A 25,971-nucleotide genomic window follows, 5' to 3' on the forward strand; every position below is an offset into this window, starting at 1 on the left:
CAACCTTGGGTAATTTGCTTTACTTCTCTGTGCATCTGCTCACTCAAACAAAAATTGGATGGCAATAACTGCTATTGTGCACCTGTGAACGTGTGTCCCTTATTTATAAGGCCTAGAGCTGGTCAGCTGTTTCAGAATAGCAAACAATTAGGAATACAACGGGGGATCCCTGGGTGGCGCAGCGGTTTAGCGCCTGCCTTTGGCCCAGGGTGCAATCTGGAGACCCGGGATCGAATCCCATGTCGGGCTCCCGGCGCTTGGAGCCTGTTTCTCCCTCTGCCTGTGTCTCTGCCTCTCTCTCTCTCTCTCTCTCTCTCTCTGGGACTATCATAAATAAATAAAAATTAAAAAAAAAAAAAAGGAATACACGGAGGACGGTCCTACAGGGTGCTTGGGCATGAGGAAGTTAACATGTGCAAAAAACCACCTGGCTCTGAGTGAGCATTCTGTGAACCTCACCCACAACATCATGATATCACTTGGCATAAATGTAAAGCCACCGTTTTTAAAAATCAAAGTGATTTCTTGAGCTAGAACTGTTTTCCCTCATTTAAATTTTGGGAATTTGCCATGAGTTGTGAAATAACCCATTGGCATATACTGGATTCTTAGAGAGTGGTCCATGACTCAGATTCTTCAATAGAAGTCAGTCGTCCTCATGCAAAGCCTTTAGAAGTCATTTGCAGTCAAAGGGTGGGGGTAGATTTGAATTACTCCAAGAAAAGAAAAATTGCCTGTTTAATAGGTGAGATGAGGACACTGTAGAAAAATTATGGAACTTTGGAAGAAGTGCAGTTGTAAAATAACCGAGGTATTGTGGAAAAGTCAGTTTTAGTCAAAGGAAATCGTGATCAAAGTTTCAGTAATCCCTACAGAGGAGATGAATATGTACCCAGTGATGATGCACAGATACTCACAATGATCTCATTCCATAGATGTTATCAATAGCGATAGTTTCCGGTAGACTAAGGAACATGTGAGTATAGAATGCTTGGATTGTAAGGCCTGGAAATTATATTACATATAATTATCTGTTTTGGAATTAAAACCCAGAAGGTGATATATGTATACAGGTATAGAAACACCCACACATTACAACCTTCATGAGAGGCTTGGGTATATCTGCTCCCAGACTTTCCTTCTTTCTGCTCCCCCGATTATGTCCCCATGTCCTTGACCTGTTTGCTGTTATGCCTAGTTAACTGATCTTTCCCTCAGTTGACTAGCTTGCTCCATTTATGTGCTTAAACACAGGACATGCAGGTGCCAGAGGCTGTTGGTTACAGCCACAAGTATTCATGCTGGTGATGTGAAGTTGGCACATATTTTTCCCACAAGCACAGGAATGTACATGGGGAAAAATATATGAATGAGTATATTATATTTAAAAAAAAAACTACAGCAGATCCTAGTCTCTTGGAAGACCAGCAATGGCATCCTCTGGGATCTTGTTATACATGCAGAATATTAAAAGAAAGAAAAAGAAAGAAAGAAAGAAAGAAAGAAAGAAAGAAAGAAAGAAAGAAAGAAAGAAAGAAAGAGAGAAAAAAGAAAAAAAGGAATGCAGAATATCAGACCCCAAACTGGACCTATTAAATCTGAATGTGCTTTTTAACAAGATTGTTAGCAATCTAATTTTAGAAGTACTTCCTAGGAAACATATTAGATTAAAACTCAAGTTCTTTTTCTTTTTTAAGATTTATTTATTCATTCATTTAGAGAGAGAGAGAGAGAGGCAGGCAGAGACACAGGCAGAGGGAGAAGCAGGCCCCATGTAGGGAGCCCGATGTGGGACTTGATCCTGGGTCTCCAGAATCACGCCCTGGGCTGCAGGCGGCGGTAAACCGCTGCACCACTGGGGCTGCCCAAAACTCAAGTTCTTATAACAGCATAGCATAGCAGTAAAATCATGGAAACTAAAGCTAGAATGCCTAGGTTCACCAATGAACAACACGAATCATGCAACTTTCTAACATCTCAGAGACTCAATTTTCTCATGTATTAAATGGGAATGATAATAGTATTACCCCATTGGATTGTAATTGGATGAATAATTACAGAATGCTTGGAACAGTAACTGGCACTTAGCAATTCAGTACCATAGAAGCACTGGTTCAATATGCTTTTTTAAAGCTCAGTATAACATAGTCAAGAAGTTCTAGAATTTCTTTCAATAATAAACTCATGGAACGATTAGCAAGGCTTACTTGACTCATTTCTCCACATCTCTCTCCCCGCCGGCCCCCCTACTATTTTCTTACTTCCTCTTCTGGGCTGCCTCTGAGCCTTGTACATATTCAACTCTGGACTTATTACTCTGTAATGTAATTATTTGTTTATCACTCTGCCTTCCACACTAGACTATGAGCCCTTGGAACAAGGTCTCTATCTTGGTCTTTCTGTTATCCTTTCTGAGTATGGCACAAGTAGGTGATCAACAAATGCTTTTAAAATGAATGAATAGATGTTTGGTTCATCACTATTTCTATTTCTTAATCTTTCTCAAGGCCTACACATTTCTTTCTTCTTCTTATGCATTTTTCTCTTTATATTATTTAACACCATCAATTGATATTCACAGAGAACCCATTGTACATGGCTGTATATATTTTTTAAGTTTGCTAAATACGTTTTTGCATTATTTATATCAGGTTTGAAAGTGGTGCCTGCTAGTTCTGATAATGTAAAAACCAGCATATTTCTGTAACACAATTATTCCACGGAGAATTTTTGCTCTAAGAAAGTTTGGCTCTTGTATCCTTTAGTAACAATAGGATGTGACTTCTTTCAGTTTTAGCTCCCCTGGACACACATTACAACTCGTGTTATGCACCTAGATATTTGGACCTAATTAAGGCATTCTTATCTTTGAATACTCAGCAAAAAACTTGCAAACCAAATCCAGCAACATATAAAAATGATTATACACCATGAGCAAGAAGGATTTATTGCAGAAGCACAAGGTTAGTTTAACATCAGAAAATACATTAAATTAGTAATACATTCTATTGATAGAATAAGAGACGAAAAAGTACATGATCATCTTAATAGACCCAGAAAAATATGTGACAAAATCCACCACCTTTTCATGATAGACACTCAGAGCAAACTAGGAATAGAAGGCAACTTCCTCCCACTGAAAAAGAGAATCTGAGAAAAACTGTCAACAAGGATCATACTAAAAGGTGAAAGACGGAATGTTTTCCCCTTAAGACTGGACAAGACAAGGACGCCCACTCTCACCACTTGTATTCAATATGGTACTAGAGGTTCTTCCAGGCAAAGGAAATGGTAGTGACTCCTAATAGATTTCTTTTTGAGATTGATAAAAATGTTCCCTACTTTGATTATTGTGATGTTTGCACAACTCTGTAAGTACACTAACCCCACTGACTTGTACAGTTTAAACAAGTGTATTTTATGTTATGTAAATTATATTTCAGTGTAGCTGTTAAACAGTCACTGTAGTACAAAATGACAAGTGACAAATGTTGTAACAGGCCTTAACCTTTTCCTAAGCACCCAGGGCATACTGGCAAGTGCACTAAACTCTTTAAACATATTTCCATCATCACATATAAAGGAAATGTTGCTATTAGCCCTATTTTACAGCATTCAACAGATAGGGAAACTGAGGCTTAGAAAGTTTAAGTGATCTTTCAAGGTTATACAACTAACAAGTGGCAAAGGTGGGATTTGGTCCTGAATACCATCAAGCTACAACGTACAGTGGGAGTAAAGGGGAAGGACCATCCAAATTCTGCTGTTAGTGAACACATGCTTTGATTATTAAGTCCTTATGCCATTATAATTCTGTGGACTTCTATAGGCCGCTTCCCTTGGTATGAGGTTTGGGACTGGACTTGGAATGGGTGGGGGGCTCATCTGAGTCACAGAATGTTCTAGAAGTGAGCTGAGCTGAAACACAGATTCAGGTACGGTGAGATCACATACCCGATGGCAATGATAGCATCCTACCCAAAACCTTGGCAGCACACACAGGCATAAGAGTAAGACCATGCTCTTCCTTCAGCTCCTGGGAGATCTTCAGCATCACGTCCTAGCTCTTACAAAGCAACCCAGCCTGTGGAAAGTAAACATTCATGAAGTTAGGATGGGACAATAGCAGGTGAAAAGGGGCTATAGGAGGAGATTTCCCTCCTGTTGCTAAAAAGATGTTGAGACTCAGTGAGCACTGAGGCACGTGGAGCTTCTCTTCTGTGGAAATCTTATACCCTCATTGATTCTCTCTGGCCTCCCTTTTTTTCTTTTTTGAGAAAGAGAATGAGAGAGAGAGAGAGAGAGAGAGAACATGCATGAGCTGGGGCAGGGGGTGCAGAGGGAGACGGAGAGAGAGACTTTCAAGATCTCAAGCAGGCTCCATGCCCAGCACAGGCCAGATCTCATGACCTTGAGATCATGACCTGAACCAAAACTGAAAGTTGGACACTTAACTGACGGAGCCACTCAGGCGCCCCTCTAGCCTGCCCCTTTTGTGACTTGTCTTTACCTTCAGGGTCCTTGGATGTTTCTTTTAATGTGTTTATAAATATTGAATTGGAAGTTGAAAATAGGACAGTGTGAGAAATCCGGGTTTGCTGGGCTCATCATCACCAGCAAATGTTGCATGGGGAGTGACCTCCACAGGAACTAGGGTGTTGCTACTGGCCTCCCTGGAGGGCCCTGAATCTGTGTCTTTTGAAAATTCCTGAGTGTTCTTTATTATAAAAATCTTGTTTTGATACATTTTACCTCAGTTTCACCTACCTGTCAATTTCAGAGCATTTTCCTTATGGTTTTACACTGGGGAAAAACCTAAGTAAACCTCAGGTACTAAGAAATAGCTGTCTATGACACATTTAGAAGGGAAAGCAGGGCAGCTCAGTTGGCTCAGCAGTTTAGTGCCGCCTTCAGCCCACAGCGTGATCCTGGAGACCCGGGATCGAGTCCCACATCAGGCTCCCTGCGTGGAGCCTGCTTCTCCCTCTGCCTGTGTCTCTACCTCTCTCTCTCTCTGTGTCTCTCATGAATAAATAAATAAATAAATCTTAAAAAAAAAGGGAAAACAAAATAAGCTTAGAATAGTTTTTAAGTGATTCTAAAAAAAAATAGGTGCATGGAGTCTTATACATATCTTTTGAAAGAGGTAGGGAGCCACAGAAATGAACGACATAAAACTTGTGACATATGCATAAAATCAGCTGTACTGGTTACTGAGAACTTTCTCTATGCCAGTAAATTAGCTGACCTTCAGAGGAGAAGCTTGGGCTCAGGACCCCTCATTTTCCTGGGGTCCCTTGCAAGGACCTTGGAGAGGCTCTAGTAGTTTTATGTTCTTAATTTTTTGTTTTCAAAGACGTAATTTTACTGAAGTATGACATCATGTAAAAGAGGGGTAGATAATTTTGCATTATTCTTCCTGAAGAGGATCCCACACTCCCAAATTGAGTAGGTTTCAGGCCCCAGAAAACGTGCCTCAGCCTCTGCTTAAACTTGTCTCTAGAGAGAGAACTTTTCCCTCCATCTCTCCCATCCTAACCATAGAGTTAGCTCTTGATTACCAAAAGCCTCCCTGAGTTCTGAGAGGTTTTGGCATCTGTTTTGCATTTTGATAAAGAGATCTATGAAGTGACAGTGGCATCCTCAGGCTGGAATAATGTGCTCAACTTTTCAACATTAAATTTAAAAGATTTAATGTTAAAAAAATAATCTAGCATTTGAGTTCTAAAACGAAAAGTACAGGATAGGGGAAACTTGGCTAGAGCGTCATCTGTGAAGAGAAGAATTAAGTGTTCTGTTTCACTACAAACTCAGTGTGTCAGTAGGTGCTAATGAGGTTATTAGAAAGCTCTGGAGTTATGGGATGTGCAGTAACCAGGCAAGCACTGTACTCAGACCACATTTAGTATGTCTGTCCTAGTGTGTTCTGGGAATCCTATCTCAGAAGTGTTAAAGCATAATTTTCTAAAAGATAAAATTAAAAATAAAATGAACAGGTGTCAAGTATTTTATTTAACTCATTAATTAAAATCTACTTAAAATGAGATTCCGACTTACTGAGACTTGCGTACTCAACCAGACAAAACCCATTTGCATTGCCAAGGACAGGAATCATTTGCCTTGCTATGGGTGAACATTTGCATTGTTACCCATTTCTATGACTTAAAGTCTCTCTCTACAGATTTGTAAAATAGCCAAGTCAATCAAAAGCAATCAGAAGTGCACACCTTTATAGAATTAGATAACTCTAGAGAGTCTGTTACCAATGCTCTGAACTCCACTGAAAGAATACCAGAAATCACCTTGGCCCATTTCCAAGGATTTGGACAATTTTTCCTATATGAAAGATACTACCGAGGAGGAGAATATTTAGTGTGGAGTAACTGTGAAAGCAGAAACTCCTGACATCAGGCATCATATAGACAAATGATGTTGGGGGTGGGCAGGGGGAACTGTGGGATATTTCCAGCCCAGGGAAGACAAAGTATATTATACTGGGGATATTTTCTACCTGGCAAAGATAAGATACATTGTTGACAGTGATTCAAGTTATACAGTATTACAGAATTGTCATGAAGCAAAGGGTTATCCTTCTCTATGGTTTAAGAGGTCAGAACAGGATAAAAGGAAAACAAACAAACAAAAAACCCCAGGAAGTTACAGCAAAGCAGATCCTAATTCAATATATGAAACTCCTGTTCGGAAATGAAAGGGCTAATTTTTGGGTTCCTTGCCATTGGAAATATTCAAGCAGAGGTTATATATGTATATTTTTTAAGGAATTTTATGGACTTATTTTTTTTTTAAGATTTTATTATTTATTTATTTATTTATTTATTTATTTATTTATTTATTTGAGACACACAGAGAGAGGGAGACAGACAGGCAGAGGGAGAAGCAGGCTCCTTGCAGAAAACCCGATGTGGGGCTCTATCTCAGGACCCCGGGATCACGACCTGAGCCCAAGGCAGATGCTCAACTGCTGAGCCACCCAGGCATCCCATAGATCTAATTGTTACACTTTTCAGAAATTTGTTCTACAGCAGTGTTGTCTTAGAAATACAATGCAACTTGTGGAATTTTAAATTTTCTTGTAGCCAGATTTAAAATAAATACTGATTACATTGAGTTCAATAATATACATTGTTTAACCGGATACATCTAAATCCTTATTAGTTAAGCATACGATCAATACAGAAACCATGAATGAAAAGTTTTGTTTATTTTTTGGGCTGTTTCTGAAATCCAGTGTGTATTTTCCAGGTGGCAACATGTCTCAGTTTGGACTAGCTACATTTCAAATGTCCAACAGCATGTGGACATCAGTGATCTTAGTGATCTTAATGGACAGCACAGGTCTAGACCACTGGTTCTCAAACTTTACCCTGGATGATTTGTTAAGACATTATTGCTGGGCTCCACCCCAACTCTTCAGTCTGGAGTGGAGCCCATGAATTTGCATGTCTAATGATTTCTGGGACCGTGCACTACAAACTTTTGTTTTAGACAAACCTAAAATCTTTACACTATAAGTTGAGAAATGCTTCTCTTGACATGGGTATACATTTTGGACATCTGTCACTTATTTTTGTTAAATGATGATCTTTGTGCAATAAAATTGAGATTTTTCTCAAATTTGACCCCAAAATGATTGACTTTTTCAGTCTTCATTGAAAGTTGCCTCTCATATCATCTTGAGCTCCTAATGTTTTTCAGCATTCATTTTTCAACAGAGGTACTTTTACAAATTTCACTGCAACTAGATAAACACTAACATAAGAGTGATTTGGAAGGGGAGTTTAAGATTTTTATATTCTTATAAAGAGCATTTAATGATGGGGTATGATTTCCCAATGTGTTAGACCCCAGAGATATAAATCTCTTTGTTTTTCTTTTGTAACATATCTGTAGGCTACTGAATTTATCTAAATCTTTCTTGAAACTATAAATTTGCTAAACTATATTATAATTTTATAATAATAATTTTATAATAATAATTTTATATCAAAATTTTGAAGCTTAGTAAATATATAAAGTAAGCCTAGTTATTTTTCTTAGAATTTTATCTTTTGATTTCCAAGAGGAGCTTTTTAAATTTTCTTATTATAGGATTTGGCAATCACATCTATATCTAACTTACTGATCCCACATCATTTCCCAACTAGAATGTGTCTAGGTATCTCCTTGGGAAGTTTAGTTCGGGTCTTATCCAATGATGCTTATCCAATGGCTATCTCCATCTATATCCATAAGGAATTCCATTTTCAACTTATGCTATCAAAACCCACATTTCTTGCATGAGTGTTTTGGTTTGGCCTCTTCAAATGATCAGTTAGGACCAAAGCAGTTATGAAATGGAAAAAAATAAAAAAAGGAGGAGGAATTGCATCTCAGTGTTTTGGGAAAGGAGACAGACCTGGATATTCTTGGTAGCCAAGAAGACAAAAGTTTCTTCTCAGCAGATACACAGACCTTTATTTTCATGTAGCCAAGAAACAAAAGTTTCTTCTCCTTCTTAGGAAGTTTGGGAATACAACAGGGGCCATTTTTTCATGGTCTTCACGAATGCACAAGGTTTCCATCAAATCCAAATATAGATGGGCTTGGATGTGCATGCTAGTCAGGAACACCAGGTTCCCATCAGGCTTTTGTTATAGAGGAAAAGCTTATTCAAGCTGGAGCAATTCCCAGGGAGGACCAAAATCAATGGCTTAAAAATATTAAATATAGAGAATTTTAAAATGTAAATTAAAGATTTATGAAGCTTTTCATAAAAAAGAATTCCTTTAGGTGTGCTGTGGCTCAGAGATGCCATGTGAGAATAGGATTTTGACCTTCAGAGTATGTACCATGAAACAATATATTTGCTATTTTTGCTTGGAAGTGTTTAAATTATTTTCAACAGACCCAGAATTTTCATTTTAAATTATGGAGTTTCCAAAACATGTTACAGGTTATTAAAAAAAGATAAAAATATTGTCATGTGAATTGGTCAGCTAGCATTTATTTTGACCATCTACTAGGAGCCTGATTCTTAGTAGGACCTCAAGATTCAAAGATGAATAAAATGTGACCATTGACTTTTGAGAGCTTATCCTCAAGTGCTAGAGAAAGACATGCGAGTGATAATTATGGTGCAAATGCTTTGGGAATAGCACCTGTTTTTGCAAAATGTGGGAGTTGGGGAAGGTTTCGCAGGGAGAAAGAATTTGAGTAGAGTTTTGCAGGCAGTGAGGGAGTAAGGGGGATTTGGAGGTAGGGAACAGAAGAAGGAGCAAGAGGTGTTCTCCCTTCAGATGGAGGGAGCACCATAAGCAATATACATAATAGGAAATACATGGCATTACATCTGGGGACTAGAAATTATTTGGTGTTGTAGGAGTTATAAAAGAGGTTGATTCAACCCAAATGAGATAGACCCTGGGTGGCATGCCTGGGAGTTTTGAGAGCATGTGGCATTCGAGATGAAGATAATCGAGAAGGAGGGAGAACAGCTAGTAGGTGACTGCAGTAGACAGGATGAGAAATGACCATGTCTAATTAGCCAGCATCCTGCTTGCTACTCAATTGTGTCTATCAGTAAGCATCTTGTACATTTTGAATGTCAAACGTATTTTTGAAAAACAGATTTGAGCTTGTCAACAATCAGCAGCTACTTATTCATTATCCACATATTTCTGGAGTTACAATGTTCTTTTACAGGATTAATGAAAGCCATACCATCTTTGAAGCTAGCAGGTTGTGCGTGCATATTCTAATTTCACTGCTTATTGCTTGTCATGTTGGATAAGTTACATGAACTCTCTGAGCCTCAGTTTCCTCCTCTTTATCACAGAGATAATAATACATCTCAGAGTTGTCATGAGGATTAAATGAGCCAATAAGTCTAATTTGATGTAGGAATGAGTTAGGGGCAGATGGGGCTAGGCAGGGGAAGATAAGAGAAAGGCCCAGAGTTAGGCTCCCAGAAATTTGTGGGCTCCCATAAACCCCAAGGACACTGAAAGGCCCAGAGTCAGGCTCCTTCTCATCCCAAGAAAACAGAGATGAGATAGTAAAAATGGAGAAAAATAATAAACCTGGCTCCCTTGCTCTAAAATGTTAGGGAGTATCTCACTTTGATAATTACTAAGTAATCACAGAAACTCACCAGGCCAGAAAGAAATAGGTCATTAAGGCGTTACCAATAGTCCCTGCTCAAACCAGGACTGCACAAGAATCTCAAGGCGGTGGGTTCCCTGGCTAGGTTCTCAGAAAAACACTGCCATGCCACTAAAAGCCCTCTGTGGCAACCCTGTTGGGACCCCTCTCACTTCTGACAGCTTTCTCTGTATCTCTGTTTAATAAACTTCTATCACTTTACTCACCCTCCGTGGTCCACAAGATTCATTCTTCGACTCCATGGGACAAGAACTTTGCTCTCCCATATCAATAGTACTTGATTCGAATTTGGTGCTCAGAATGTCCTCATTGCTGCTCCTGTCCTAATCCCTTCCCCTACTTTGGCGTGAAATGTGTTTTTTCTTAGGTCTGTCCATAGGTTTAACATTGAATTTACTGAAATTTGTAGCATCTCTGGAGAAACTGGAGCCACTTGTGGATTGGTTTAGTGAAGGTTTGCTCTAGCCCAGTGATTTTTAGTTCTGCTGTATATTGATATTAATTGGTGGAGCTTTTAAAAATTATGATTCTTGGCTCTGAACCTCTCCCATAGTTCAGAACCACTGCTGTTAATTCATTTAAAAGAATTCTTCTGAAGATACATCTGATCTGGAGCTGTTATTTTAGTTTTTCACACAGACTACAGTCACTGCTTTGAGTATTCTGAATGAGGTTCACAAGGGTGTTTTTTCATAATTCATACTCAATCTGCAAAATCATGTTGATAGTTTAGAATAGCATTTAAGTTGTCACATGATTGTTCTCCAGTACCTTTTTCCTAAGTTCATTTTATCATAAAAGATTCCTTTTCTGGGTCACAAAATGAGCTAGGGTTTTTTTTTTTTTTCCTGGCAGAAATAACATACTAAGATTATTTAATTTTGTTCACTTGGTATGACTTTAAGGACTCAGATTAGAAGACTCTTCTTTATAGTAGGACATGACTCAGCTCTGGAGATGTTAGCAATACATGAGTCTATCCAAAAAATTGATGGTGAAACTACTAGAGGCATTGCTGGAGGCATCTGGATCTTTCATTGTGTTGTGAGCATCTGGGATAACTCCACCAATTAAAGGGAACTCTTACGGAGCCCCTGCGAAAAGATTCCAAGAAAGTGTTGTCAGAGAAACTTGAAAAGCTAGGGAGAATTAATGGGAAGAAAGAAGAGAAGATCACTAGAGTTCTAGGTTGGGAATTTCTTGATACAGAGAACTGCCAAATTCACTATGGAGAGTGGAAAGAATGTTAAGCATTAACAGGAGATCTTAGACAGCCACTAAGGGTGTAAGCTTGGGGGGAATCACATGACCTCTCTGAACTCTGCCTTTTGCAGGTGTTTGTGTTTTTTGTTTTGTTTTGTTTTGTTTTGTTTTGTTTTTTTTTTTTTGAGAGAGAGAGAGAGACAGAGAGCAGAGGAGGGACAGAGGGAGACAGAGAGAATCTTAATCAGGTTCCACATCTAGCACAGAGCCCAACGTGGGACTTGATCTCATGACCCTGAAATCATAACCTGAGCCAAAATCAAGAGGCTCAGTCAGGACTGAGCCACCCAGGTGCCCCTGAACTCTGCCTTCTAAATGAAGGGATTTGCAGGGGCTCTTCCATCAGGAAAAGTTGTGAAAAGACATTTGAAATGGGCAAAGGAGATGTCTGGATGTCCTTTAGTGGGAATCTGGCCATTGTGTCAGGGGCCTTCCCAAGAGAGTCAGATTCTCTGGAGCCATAAGTCTTCCATTGTCTTTGCTGTATTTTGTAACTCTGTAGCAATAGAAATGGGGCCTTAAAGTCATTAGTTTATAAATTTATTGAGCTGCTGGGAAACTGTAGCTGGGAAACCACTAGACCCTAGCAAGGCAAGTACAGAGAAATGAGATAGGTTTCCAGTCAGTTCCTAGCCTAGGAAGAGTCACATACCCCCCACTGTACAGTCATCCTTTACCTGTTCCCCTACCAACTTCCCCATCCTCAGATCTGCCCAGGAATAGAGAATAGGGCAACAAAGAAACATTATGCAAAAGGGTAAGGTGGGCATTAAAACAATTGCGAGTATTTTATAGTTAATGACAAGTTGTGTGTGGTTAAGCTTTTGGACCAATTACTGAGGGAATTTAATGAAGCTAGATGGTAAGATTTGACCAGCTTTTTTAAGAGCTTTGTTTTCCATACTAAAGAAACATTATGCCTGATGAAAGTGAATCTTATATACTATATGTGTCAGGGCATCTGTAGGGATTTTTAAGCAGGAGAGAGACAGGATGTTACCTTCACTATTGATATGGAAGATGACCAATGACGAGAGAGTGGAGACAGGACTACCTAGGTGAAAGCTGGCAGAGTTTTGAACAATGAAAGTAGCTGTGCAAATGAAAAGAAAGGTAGAGGTGGAGAGCTATGCTTTGAAATGGAATTAACAGGATTGAATTAGAGAGGAATATTGCATTTGTGAGAAGGAATATAGTGCAGGTTGATTATGAGCTTTCTATATCATACCAGAGGTAAAGAATGTAAGAAAAGTAAGTTGTGAAAACAGGTGGGGTAAGTAAGGAATGAATTTAGCTACAGACATGATTGAAGTAGCAACTTAGCAACTTACCAGTGATTATGAAGCAAATTTACATTTGTATAATTATTTATAATCTTCAATAATCTTCATATGTTTTTTATAATTGTGAGATGATACTTGCATAGTATCATATTTTTGTCTTTTATAGAGGACAATGCTATTCTTATCAACATCATGAATGCATGAATATGGATCAAGTAATTTGTGTGTCAGTGGTTCTTTTCACAATGAAAGCACATGCAGTTGTCCTTTGATTTGTAGTTGGGAGTGTCTGTAAATTGGACTTTCCTGGTGATGGCTCTCTGGGAAATCTACCAGTTCCTCATCTCTGGAATTTTCCCTAATGGTCACACCATGATTTGTAAGGCCTGTTTCTCAAGGAAAGTACCAGAGGCATTCTGTGTATGGGTACACCATTTGTCACGGTACCCCAGGCCTTTAGACAGTATCTACTACAGAGTACTTAATCAATAAATGCTGCATGAATGAATGGATGGTTGCATGAAAGGCCACATTCAAGTCATCAAAGCTTAGATAGAGCAGTTTAGTTGCAGTACTGATGGACCTCCTGAAAGAAAGTCAGCACTTGGTATTTGTATCTTCATCATGTCCTTGAGGGTTGCTCACATGTGACTTTGGCTTTTGAAAGTGCATAAGAAGTAGGACAAAGTGTGCAAAAATTCACATCTCAAATCATCTTCTTGCCTTCTTCCTATAACCTCAGTTCCTCTGGTAGACTTATCAATTACTTCCCTGTATCTGAAACGTAAAGATTACACTCCTTCCCCCATCTATGTGATCATTGGTTAAAGAGGATTATGGAAAAACCAGTCTAGAATACATATAGTTGTCTAAAACCAAACTATCTTGAAGTCAAATACCTAGAGTCACCTACTGATTGTCAGCAGGTCCTATTTTTAATCTGTGGTCTCAAAAGGATATGGTCAATTTCCTAAGGCTTTTAATACATTTGAAATCCTCAAGTGATGGACTGTTCTTGTATTGTTTTACATACTTTGTGCAATCTCACAAATGTGCAAAACCTAAAGACCACTTCTGACTATGAATATAAAAATAATAATGATGATAATATAGACAGTAATCAAACTAATACTGGTAATTATCAAATTAACTTAAATGTAAAATGACCTAAGAAAATATCCAGGTCATACACACAAAATGTCAGTTTCTTATAATTATAACCATAATAATGACATCATTTGAGTGTTTATTACATGAAAGGTAGAGTCAGTTTTGCTATAATGTGTTCTTAAAAACCAACACATGTGTTCTTAAAAACCAATGTGCAAGGGGCTCCGGGATGGCTCAGTCCGTTAAACATCTTCCTTGGGTTCAGGTCATGATCTCTGGTTCCTGGGATCCAGCCCTCTAGGAGCCTGCTTCTCCCTGCCCCTCTGTCCGTCCCTGCCCTGCTCATGTTCTCTCTTTCTCTCACACTCTCAAATAAATAAGTGAAATCTTAAAAAAAAACAACAACAACCAATGTGCTATGCAAAATTGGCAGTAAAAATCACAGGGCACATGGAGAAAATGAGTCTAGGGGCCAACACTCAAAAACTTCATCAGTGACACATTAAAGAAAAAAAGGGAATGTAATAAAATGGTAGTTTTTTGCACATTTCAAAGATGCATTAAATGCTAAAGTAAGTGTGGCTTTTAACTTGGAAAAGACGTTTGCTGGTAGAAGCAGGTATTAGAAGGCTGCAGCTTGTGGGTTACTGTGAAGGGGCAGGAGGAAGGTTCCTTGAAATCTTAGGAACAGTTGTCACATCGGATGAAGCTGGATTGGCTGCTAACACGTGGCGAACTGACATAACTTTAGATGTCTGAGGTGTGCATGTGTGTGCATCTAGGGTATTCCCTGCACAACTCAGTTCAACCAGGTGCAGTTTTCCGTGTTAGTTTGGTGTTTCTCACTGGCAAAAGTGCATAAGTAGCAGGGAAGTCTTGTGCTCAAATTGTTTCTCATATATCAATTGCATCAGCACGAATTTGCATTTTCAAAACAAGCACTCCAGTAGAACTGACTATTCTAGTTTAAGTGCATTATCTATATGAACTTATTTAATCATCCCATCGGTTTGGTACTATTATTGTTCCCATTTCATTAATGAGGAGGCTGAGGCAGAGAGTTGAGCAGTCTGATCAAGATCAAAACTTATTGAGTGACAAAGCCATTATGTTGTACTATACTACACTGTCTTTCAACATTAAATGTTAATGATACATTTAATGAGAGCAGTGTTTCCATCAGACTTTTGGAGAGGATCATTTTAAATAATTCTTACTGTCTGATAATCATTGTGTCTCACGAAAATCTCTCATGTTGTAGTTTTAGTCTATTTTTCTGTTATCTCCTTTGTCAGGGTAGGGAATACCAAGTCATAGTGTTGTATGTTACTGCCCCTTAAGTAATTAAGGCCCAGTGGAAACTAGAGCAGTCAATCTTGTTTAGTGCTTAGCATGTACTCAGCACCAGGCTACACATTCTCTTTCATCACTGATAATTATGCTAAAAGTAATATTCAGTGAAGTCTAATCAATGGGGTTCCAATCATAATGTAAACATGCTGTGCTCCATTAGCGTTAGAAATGTTTATTGCTTTGTGTATTTCATTAGTGTCCCTGGTTCCTCCTCATTACACAAACTCTTTATGAAGTAGAAATATTTAATATAAAACATCTTGAACGCTTTCTGTTTTTGAGGAGTAGCATTTTAGGTTGCTAAGTAGGCACTTAATTCATATCCCATTGAGAGTTGGTTGCAAACGTGAAAGGATGAATAACTAATGACACTCTGAATGGGCTTTTTGCTACAATAGTGGCTAAAACTTGGCTCTGAGTGAAAGGTGGGAGAGGGTTATGGAATAATAAGCTTTGGCTGTATTGCTGGTTGGACTTGGTTCAGATTTTAATTCTTCCATTTGTTACCTGTGTGATCATGGCTAAAGCACTTAATTCTCTGAGTTTCAATTTCTTCATCCATAAAATAATACCTTTGTCATATTACAAATTAGTAAGCTAAATCACATTGTATACTCAATATATGATAGGTGATTCATAAATTGCCAGCCAAGGAGGGAGGACTCTGCAGTCCACCAAGAGACCTCAGATCCTGGGCTTTTAGTCTGAATAGGGCAAACCTGAGGTTGAAGCCAAGCTGTGGACCATGTGCCACAAGGCAAAAAAGCTAGGGAAGGGGTAGAAACAGAGGTCACAAGGACAGAGAAGGGAGAGGTCAGAGGAGCAAGTAGAGGACTAAGGCTGCAGAGAAGGGCTGGTTTTGGAGCAAATCTCTTCAACCTGGAATTCCAGCCCCTGATTCCCTTTTCTATACCTAAGCACAGTTTGAATACATGGCATGTAGGATAGGACCAGTGAACCTTAATGTAACCTATGAGCTTTAGTTAATCACAGCATATCAGTATTATTAGCTCATGGTCTATGTAACAAATGTACCATAGGGAATGCAAGATGCTAAGAACAGGGGAAATTGGGCTGCGGAGGCCAGTAGATGGCAATTGTTTATACTTTCTGCTTGATCCTTTTGGGACAAAAAGAAGGGTTCATAAAATAAAATCTATTACATTTAAAAAAAGTTTCAGTTATACCAAGCTTTCTTCTTTCACTTCCTTTGCTCTTTTTTTTTTTTTAGTTATAGATGAAATGATCTTTTTTTTTTTAAAGATTTATTTATTTATGATAGACATAGAGAGAGAGAGAGAGGCAGAGACACAGACAGAGGGAGAAGCAGGCTCCATGCCGGGAGCTGGATGCCGGACTCGATCCCGAGACTCCAGGATCGCGCCCTGGGCCAAAGGCAGGCGCGAAACCGCTGAGCCACCCAGGGATCCCCTTTGCTCTTGTTTTGAACCCTCCTGACCCCAGCTGCCAAGACTGGTCCAGCATATCTCCCAGTTTTCTCAGAGGCAGGCTGCAACATGGCTGGAGTGTGCACTTCAGTTGGTGTTTGATTCTTAACAGTTCCTACAACTCATGTTTTCAGTAATGGTGATGGGGCAAATTAGCTGAGTTCACCAAGTCTAAAGGAGTTAATTTGGCAGCTCAGAGCATAGGTTTTTGAGACAGACCTCAGGTCGCTCACCACCTCTGTGGCTACAGACAAGTCTGAGCCTTTTGTTTTCTCACCTGAAAATGAGATGATATTGAAACTCTTCTGAGAAAGTGAGCAAATGGACACCATGGGACATGCATGCTTTACAAAGTATCTGCTACATCGCCAAGTGCTTGTCTCGGTTATCCATGCTGCTAAATAAACCACTACAGAGCTTCCTGGATTACAACAATGATTTATGATTTCTCACAGTTCTCTGAGTCAGAAATACAGGCAGGGTCTTTCTGCTACACATAGTATCAGTTGGGGTCACTCACTTGGCTGCATTCAGCTGGTAGCTAAGCTGGTTGGAAGGTCCCAAAGGGCTTTATGCATGTGCCTGGGCCTCTCTGCTCCTCCACCCATCATGACCTGCCTACCTTGCTCTTCCTCGCAGGATGGTGGGCTCAAGGCAGTAGGCTTTCATCTGTGACCACTGGTTTCTGAGAGCAAAAGAGGAATTGGCCAGCCCTCCTTAAGGCTAAGTCCCAAATTGCACAGGGTCACTCTACCAACAGTCTGTTGGACAAAGCAGGTCACGAAGCCAGCTCTGATTTAAGGGGAGGGGAAAGAGCCTCCTCCTAGAATGGAAGAGTGGCCTGTGCCTACAGGTGAGTAAGAATTGTGGCTGCCATCTTTGGAGACAACCACAGTGCTCAAATTATTTCTTTCCTGTGAATTTGTTTGTCATCTTGCCTAACAGGCATCCTTCTATCTTCTACAGCTAAATGGCATGCTGCAAGGCAGAGAGAGGTAGTCTAGTTGCTGTGGGAACTAAAGTATGGGTGTGGCCAAGGCACTGTTCTAACTTGGCCACTGTATTTCCTTGTTATGCCAAAGAGGGCTCAATACATTTTTAGTGTTGTTCTGTCAATACTATGTCCTCACTTAAGCATATTATCTACTGTGTATTTCATTTTCTGTCATGAGATTATTTTGAGGCTTTTTAAATAAGAGATCACTAACACAAACATAGACATTATTTGAATGTGACATTTTACATTTTTGGTAATACCATAGAAAACCTACTATTTTTTCCCCCCAAGATTTATTTACTTATTTCTGAGAGACACAGACTGAGAGATTGAGGAAGAGACACAGGCAGAGGGAGAAGCAGGTTCCTCGCAGGAAGCCCGATGTGGGACTCGACCCCAGATCTTGGGATCATGACCTGAGCCCAAGCCAGGCACCAACTGCTGAGCCACCCAGGCTTCCCGAAAACCTACTACTAACACCACAGAAGAAGAAAAGTTGAAGCCACACTGGCTTCTGTAGTTGAGTTTTTGTTGTTTTTCCTTTTGACTAGTACGTCCTTTTCCCCTCCTTGCCTCCTGCCTTCTGTGGGCAAAAGAGCACTTATCTTTCAAAACCGTTTATATGTCACTTCCTTAATGAAGCCCCTATTGACACACCTGCCACCAAGTAAACTTGATCACTCCCTCTTTTTTGTTGGTCTCACTGCACCCTGAAAGCTTCTATCTTGGTAATCATAATTTTTATTGCACTAATATATTTATAAAGGCTAATCAGGTCACCATATGGCTGCTGGCACAGGGAAACTAATTCCTAAGTGCCTACCATGTGTTATGTGGGGGATACAAAGAGGGATAAGAGGAATCCTTTGCTCATTGTCGATTGGAGGGGATGACTATAAAATGCATTTTTCAAACACGGTCTTAATTTTGGCACTAGAGATCTGTACCTGGTATGTGGAAGCACTTTAATCACTTGAGAGTGGGTTTCATTTGTCAGAATACTAGGAAGGTCCTCTAGAGGTTTTGGTTCCTAATAAAAGTAGATTTAAGAAGCCTCACTATAATGATCCCATGTTCCAATGGCAGCCTTTGTCATTTTGGTGCTAGATGTAGGGCCCCGTACATAAGTGGTATGATCTCAGAGAAGTGAAGAGAGTTTTGGCACGTGTTTACTTAGAGCAGACGGGGATTTCTGATGGATAAGGGCTTTCTCGCCCTGTGGTAAGGCTGTGAGGATCCTACCTAGCACAAGGGCTTCTAAAAACTTCACGAGGTAGGATAAGGGCCTTGCCTAAGACTGTTCATTTCCTTGCAGGCCAGAGAGGTACTTTTAAGCTGAAGAAAAAGACAGATGAAAAAAGCACTTGAGGAAATGAAAATTACCCTTGAACTGGCCTTTACCTGATGAGCTACTGTAACAGCTAGGTTGTACTAGGTTATGCTGCTTTAACAGACGATCCCAAAATTTCAGCAGGTTATAAAACAAAGCCTTACTGGGCAGCCCGGGTGGCTCCGCGGTTTAGCGCCGCCTTCGGCCCAGGGCTTGATCCTGGAGTCCCGGGGTCGAGTCCCAAGTCAGGCTCCCTGCATGGAGCCTGCTTCTCCTCTGTCTGTGTCTCTGCCTCTCTCTGTGTCTCTATGAATAAATAAATTAAAACAAACAAACAAAACCAAACTTCTCATTGACATGTCAACTCCTGGTTGCCTGTGGCTCTGGATCAAGGAGTCTTCTTCATGCCAGGATCCACACTGACTGAAGAAGCAGTGCTTTTCTTGGACTGTGTAATCTGGGGACAGAGGAACAAATAATGATGGCAGAACCACATGACAACTCCTGAGGCTTCTATTATAAGTGGCTTGTGTTGCGGGGGAGATGCCTGGGTGGCTCAGCAGTTGGGCCTTGGGCTCAGGTCGTGATCCTGGAGTCCGGGATCGAGTCCTGCATCTGGCTCCTGCAAGGAGCCTGCTTCTCCCTCTGCCTATGTCTCTGCCTCTCTCTCTCTGTCTCTTATGTATAAATAAATAAATCTTTTTTTTTTTTTTTTTAAAGAAGTGGCTTGTGCATAGCTACCCATATTTAGTTGATCAAAGTGGGTCCTATGGTCAGTCAGTGAAGTATGATCTCGAAGAGAGGGGTAGCAAATGGCAGGAACATAAAACCAATCTGTTACAGCTGTACCAAGCCTGAAAACTAAAAGCTGGTGTTCGGAAGACAAAGCCCGAGAAGAGGTCAAACCAAAGTAGATTCATAAACAAAACTTTAAGCAGGCAAAGTATGAGACCAGATCATCTGATAAGAAAAAAAAATACAAAAGAATCAGAATGTCTTGCCTTATAAGCAAAGCTTGAAAGCTTCAGAAATCAAAATGTACATAATGAAAATTTTGACATTGTGAAATTTAATAAAGGGAAACCTCACTCAGATGGAGTTGGGAGGCCGGAGGGGGAGACAGCAGAGGGAGCCTAATCTCTCAAACCTCTGTAATAGGAAGAATTGTCAGCAGCAAATAATTATTAATTAATCCCCTCCCAATAGAGAATGATGTCCATTGTACCTCCTACAAAAAATAAGCCACCCCTGCAACTCTGCTAATGAGAAACCATTATCACCCTGAACTCTTGCTTTTCTCTGATGAACGACCCCTGCCAACCTCCTTCTTCTCCATAAAATAATATCCCTCTCCTTTATGTGTTGGATTTGTCTATGGTTTGCTGTAGTTTACATGTTCTGAATTGCAGTTCTCTGATATTCCTGAGTAAATCTATTTTTCCTGTAAAAATTGCTGACTGCTTTGTTTTTAAGGTTAACAATGTGTTTACTGACAAAACAAAAATCAGACTAACAAACAAAACCAAAGAAATGTCTTAGTTCAGACATAATCCCACTGAAGCCCATGTGTTTTTTGAATAATCTAGGTTAGTTTTGGCAGGTCATGGAGGTACTTTGTGGAGAAATGGATCCACAGTGAGCACACTTCCATGATTTGGCATCATTACTTGTGCTGGAAATGCTGTTTGCTCATTCACTGGCCTCTAAATCCTACTCATCCTTTTGCATTTGCCTTAAAAGTCATCTTTTCCAAGAAACTTTTCTTGATCATTCCCATCTGTATGAACTGCATCTTCCTTAGACGTAATGGTGCTTGCATCTCTATTAACCACATTGCCTTTATTATAGTTACTTATTGACTCCCCCCTTCCCAATCCCAAGAGAAATGTGAATTCCTTGCAGCCAGAAGGGGTGTTATTCATTTTGGGGGTCTCCCACAGTGCACAATGCAGAGCACTGCATGTGAAGGAATATAGTTCATTGTTGAAATTTAGAAATTTGCAATCTGGTTAGAAGCCATTTGACATACATATATTAGCTCTGTCCTTGAGGTCCTCCCAGAGCATAAGATGCACACAAGAAGAAAATAATAATTGTTCATGACTACTGTAGGGTCGAAACTCACCAACACAAGAAAGCCTTCATAAGGTTGGGAAAAGATCGGGAGGAGAGAGGTGTGTAAGTTAGTGGTGCTGTGGAGCAATCTTAGTGTCTCTTTGTCCCTGTGACATCTAGATCAGTCTGTCCCTTTTAGGTATTTCTATTTTCTTAGTATCCCTCTGCTGATGTGGTTTGACCTCAGTTAGGCAAACACTAAAAGTGAGCAATATAAAGTGAATTTAAGGAATTGAATATGATATTAGGTTGAAATATCTTAAAAATTACATACAGGGATATGTGGAGTACTTGTGTTCATAATATAGAGCACGAATATTTTTAGATTCTCTGATATTAGATTTAGGTGTGCTTGTTCTAGTTTATAAATCAAAGAATTGGCCTATATCTTCGGTCTGTGTGTTTAGGTTTTATAGCAACAGATACCTTATAATAACTAGAAATAGAAATTCCATCTTTAGTGATAATATAGTACAGGGACCTGAGAAGAGAAGGTCTTAAGGTGCTGTTAATTAGCAGAAATCTGAAGCACACAGTCTCAAAGCAATTAAGGCTGTTAATTGAATACTTGGATGCATAGTGGAATGGTTCATATGTTGCTGGGTAGGATATCCTAGCCTTACAGTGGGGAGCTACATTATACACATGATGGTGAATAATTTAGAAAGAACAAATATGGGTAAACATATGTTTGTCTAGTAGTTAACTGAATTTATGAATAGTGATATATTGTTGGCTATATACAAAATGGCCCATTAGCTGCAAAATTCAATATTGATAATTCAATCTTTCTGCCTGTCTGCTATAAACATGGCACACCATTTACTCATGGAACGGTGAGTTTTTTTGCCAGGGTAATTTTGCTATCCTCTGGTTTGGTAAACATCTCTATAATTCATGTGATATTTTAAATGAAATTGGTGGTCACACAATGGTTGCAGTTTGGCATCTATGCATGTTTGGGCAGAGCGGAATGGACATCGCTTATGAGCTCAGGGTGGCAAAATGATTTTATTATTTTCTACAGATTCCATTAGCTGCAGCATTTGTTTCATGTGTGAATATCCTTCTAGAAAGAGACTTTAATGAACATTTCAAGATTGTGAAAAAGTTTTCAACAATGGGAAAAGTGAAATGTTCCTTTTAGAAGAACTTCAATAAAAATGGTTAATACTTTGGGTAGTGCTTATTACTTTTAAAAATGATAGCTTTAGGGTAGACTTACCCTTCTGTCAATCTCAGGCTTATTAGGGAGCAGAGGAGAGAGGGTATCCACTAAACAACACCCAAAAGGCAGTGAGTGAAGAATGAATTTCATCTCCCTTAGACTGTGGCTCAAGTCCTCATAATGGTAGACTTTCTAGTCTCTATCTTAAGGGGAAACATTTTTTTTTTTAATGAATGCTTCGAACCCTCAAAGCTAAAGCTGACCAATAGTTTTCATCTATTTTGCTGAATGTTCCAGAAAGTGTCAGAATTGAGTGATTTGAGCTGCCCCCCGCCCTCCCCCTTCAATCCCAACTCTCTTTCTGGGCTAATTTCTAATAACCTGTTAGGTGGCTTTTTTAAAAAGTGGAGGGCTGAGCAGGCAGTGAAGATTAGGAGCACAGAACCTAAAAATCCCCAGGAGGAGAATCTCCATCCTTCTATAAGGATTTAAGCATTCATACAGATGGTGTGATTTAGGAACTGGCTATTCGAACTGCTAACAGACATTTTGGTGCGTGCACGGAGCATATAAAAACAAATTTCGCTTAAGGTCCAAATCTGAGCTTATTACATATATACACCTTCTAAAAATGCAGAGTAAACTTGCTCAGGGGTTTTCAGCTTGGGGCTTTTAAAACGCATTGAAACAGGGGGCAGAAGGCATTAAGTCACTGGGTACATGTTTAAGAGGTAACAATGCGACCTCTTTGATCAGGAAAGTTCCTGTTTGTTATGCAATGTGTGCATTTCATTATTTACACGATTTCACTAGGCCTTTGGGAACTGTGTACACAGCAAGCTGTGCCTGCAGCAGCACCCAGACTCCGCAACTAAAACCAAACGCCCTTTCTGTTTTGCTTTCCACTCCTCTTGCTTTTCAGGTAAAAAAAAAAACAAAATTTTTTTTAACGGAAAAAAAAATCCAAAAAGCCAAAACCCAAATAGTATCTACTTCTCTAAAACAATTTTGTCTTACATGTTTTAGGAAGGACAAGTTTCTGGGAAATTTTTCCATGCTCCTTTCCACTGTCCTCTAAGGACGAATTATAAAGTAAGTAGCCAGTGATAAAAATCCAGAGTGGAAAACTTACGGGGTCCTTCCAGCCCTCTCTTTTCTCCTACCCGTGGCAATGAATCTCTCTCCCCGCGGACTCGCCCGTCGGCTTTTTTTTTTTTTTTTTTTTTGTATTTCCTGCAGTAAAGCCGAAAGCAGATAAGGTGGCAAGCCCCGGGTCGAGGGCCCGCGCACCGGGGTCCTGGGGGCGGGCGGCGGGCGACTCGGGGCAGGTGAGCCGGGAGCGGGCAGCGGGCAGCGGGCAGCGGGCAGCGGGGCGCTCCCGGGCCGGGGTAGCCGGTAGCCCGGGGCCGCTCCCCCCGGTGCAGCCCCGCGCGGGGGCCGCCGAGCGCAGGGGCGGGTCCTCCCGCGCCAGACACGCCCCGGCCGGGTTTATAAGCCGCGGCCGCCGCTGCCCGCGCCGCGGCTCGGCTCGCGCTCCCCGGGAGTCGGGACGCGCCCCCGCCCCGAGCCCCCCGCCCCGAGCCCCCCGCCCCGAGCCCCCGGCCCCGGCCCCCGCCCCGCCCGCGCTGTCCCGCGGCTCCGCTCGGCGCGCCCCGCCCGCGCGCACCCCCAGCCCTGCACGCTTCCCCGCGGGGGCGCCCCGGGGACCCTCGGCCTGCCCATGGCTGACCTGAGCTTCATCGAGGATTCCGTCGCCTTCCCGGAGAAGGAGGAGGATGAAGAGGAGGAGGAGGAGGGGGTGGAGTGGGGCTACGAGGAAGGTAACCGGCCGCGGCAGGCGGGGTGGCGGGGTCCCCGCGGCTCCCCCGCTCCGTGCGCCGCCGCGCCCCTGCTCCCCACGTGCGCCCCCGGCCCGCCCGGCCCGGCCCGGCCCCGCCCGGCCCGTGGGGGATCGCAGGCGGCGGTTCGCCCCGGGAGCCCGGCCTTGCCGCGAGCTCGGGGCCGGCCCCGCACCGAGGGCCCCGGAGGCGGCGTCGCGTTTCGCCCGCACCTTTGGGCGCCCGGGGTGACTGCGGCCGCGGCTCCGGGCCGAGGATGCTGGCGACGCTCCGCTTCCAGAGGAGTCCTGAATCGCAAGCTGCATCAGTGGGGATGGCCCGAGGGGGGGTGACTCTTAAAAAGTTCTCTGGGCTCCATTTACCCCGGGCGATGTAGGACTCCTGAGAGATTTGGCCCCTGGTGCTGCTGCAGGCACGAATTGGAATTTATGACTTTAGTCATAAAATATGGCAAGAGGATATACGTACACGCTTCAAGAACATATCGGTGTGCGTACATATGCATAGACCCGCTTCAAAATTTGCATCTCTGATAAGAGGTGTTTATGCACTAGCCACAGATTTACGGTTTTTGGCTCTTATTAAGCAAATTCAGAGTTTCAGCTATTTCCCAGTAGTTGAACGAACGAGCAGAGGAAATTGTTGTGGAACTATGAATTCTTTTTTGAGCCCTTAAAGATGACCTAAATTTCCCAGGGTCGTAAATTATTACGTCCACGTGGACGAATACGAATGGAATATTTTGTTAGTACACGATTTTGTATATGGTACTAGATCGCTGAAAATATGAATGCAGAAATTCATACCCATTTGGCACATTTCATCTATAAACAGACAATAGTCACAACTTTTAACAATGTCAAGGATCATAAACAGTGTCTAAACTAGCTTCTACATGTTAAACTTTACTGGAACTTTCTAAAACCTGTTCTAAATTTGCTTCATTTTGTGCTTAGGTGTTGAGTGGGGCTTGGTGTTTCCTGATGCTAATGGGGAATACCAGTCTCCCATTAACTTAAACTCAAGAGAAGCTAGATATGACCCCTCACTGCTGGATGTCCGCCTTTCCCCAAATTATGTGGTCTGCCGAGACTGCGAAGTCACCAACGATGGACATACCATTCAGGTTATCCTGAAGTCAAAATCAGGTATATTAGAAGATGCTTTTGCATGTCTTTGTAAATTAGAAGTCCTCCTGGAGCTGTTGAATTGATTTGGCTTGTATGACTTTAAAGGTAGAATAAACATGGTACCAATATCAGGATAGCTTAATGTACTATAAGGTGCATTTTTTGGAATTAATTTCTAAAACATTTTTGAAAGGATAAAAGGATGAAATTACGACGGTGGTAGTTTGGTGGTTCTGTGTTATATGATGTTGCTGGAACAACCTTAGTTGATCAACTTAAACTTTGTGGGATTTGAGGAAAAGTATATGCGAATGTACTAATCTGTATTTTGTCCTAAACTGTTGATTAGTTTAATTCATTCAGAAAATGATAATGTTCTGTTTCACTACTTTGTGAAACTAAAGATCAGGATTTACGGACATAATCTGGCATTCCAGATAGACTTCTCAAATTAATTTTCTTTACTGTATTAACGTGGCAAGAAGAATTTTAACTAATAGCAATCAAAAATCTCCTCTAAACTTGGTTAAAGATTTAAATGGCCAACAGAACTCATATTAGTATTTATTTATTTTTAGCTCTCCTCTCTTTTGAGCCTGTTTGAGATGGATTTGAAATGTTTTGTGGAAAAGGTGTTGGAAATTGGCATAAATGTAGAGGAGAAGAAAGAAGAATTTTTTAAAAATTAGAATTAATGTTATACTTAGTGAATTGTGGGATTTCTCTCTTGGACAGAATATAAAATTAGAGTATGTTGAAATACTAGAAAGTACTA

General features: G+C 40.8%; 1 protein-coding gene and 1 long non-coding RNA gene across 5 annotated transcripts in view; one reads left to right on the plus strand and one right to left on the minus strand.

The window, feature by feature from the left end:
* The window catches only part of LOC140620370 (uncharacterized), a 48,311-nt gene extending 24,215 nt beyond the window's left edge, over positions 1-24,096 (minus strand). For 2 of the 3 annotated variants that reach the window (XR_012020170.1, XR_012020168.1), the window contains exons 1-2: positions 23,958-24,096; positions 3,955-4,084 (exon numbers count right to left, since the gene is read on the minus strand). This is a non-coding gene — a long non-coding RNA (uncharacterized lncRNA). Of the gene's footprint in view, positions 1-2,910; positions 4,085-23,957 lie in introns of those variants that run through there. The other variant, XR_012020169.1, reaches the window with a different exon arrangement.
* CA8 (carbonic anhydrase 8) overlaps positions 23,890-25,971 on the plus strand; it is an 85,275-nt gene continuing 83,193 nt past the window's right edge. Inside the window, exons 1-2 of one of the 2 annotated variants that reach the window (XM_072804535.1) lie at positions 23,890-24,048; positions 25,023-25,214. In XM_072804535.1, the coding sequence (XP_072660636.1) occupies positions 23,949-24,048; positions 25,023-25,214 (292 nt within the window). In that variant the 5' untranslated portion in view covers positions 23,890-23,948. Of the gene's footprint in view, positions 24,049-24,479; positions 24,556-25,022; positions 25,215-25,971 lie in introns of those variants that run through there. The other variant, XM_072804536.1, reaches the window with a different exon arrangement.

Source organism: Canis lupus, chromosome 28, assembly GCF_048164855.1.
Source record: "Canis lupus baileyi chromosome 28, mCanLup2.hap1, whole genome shotgun sequence".
NCBI classification, from domain to species: Eukaryota; Metazoa; Chordata; class Mammalia; order Carnivora; family Canidae; genus Canis; species Canis lupus.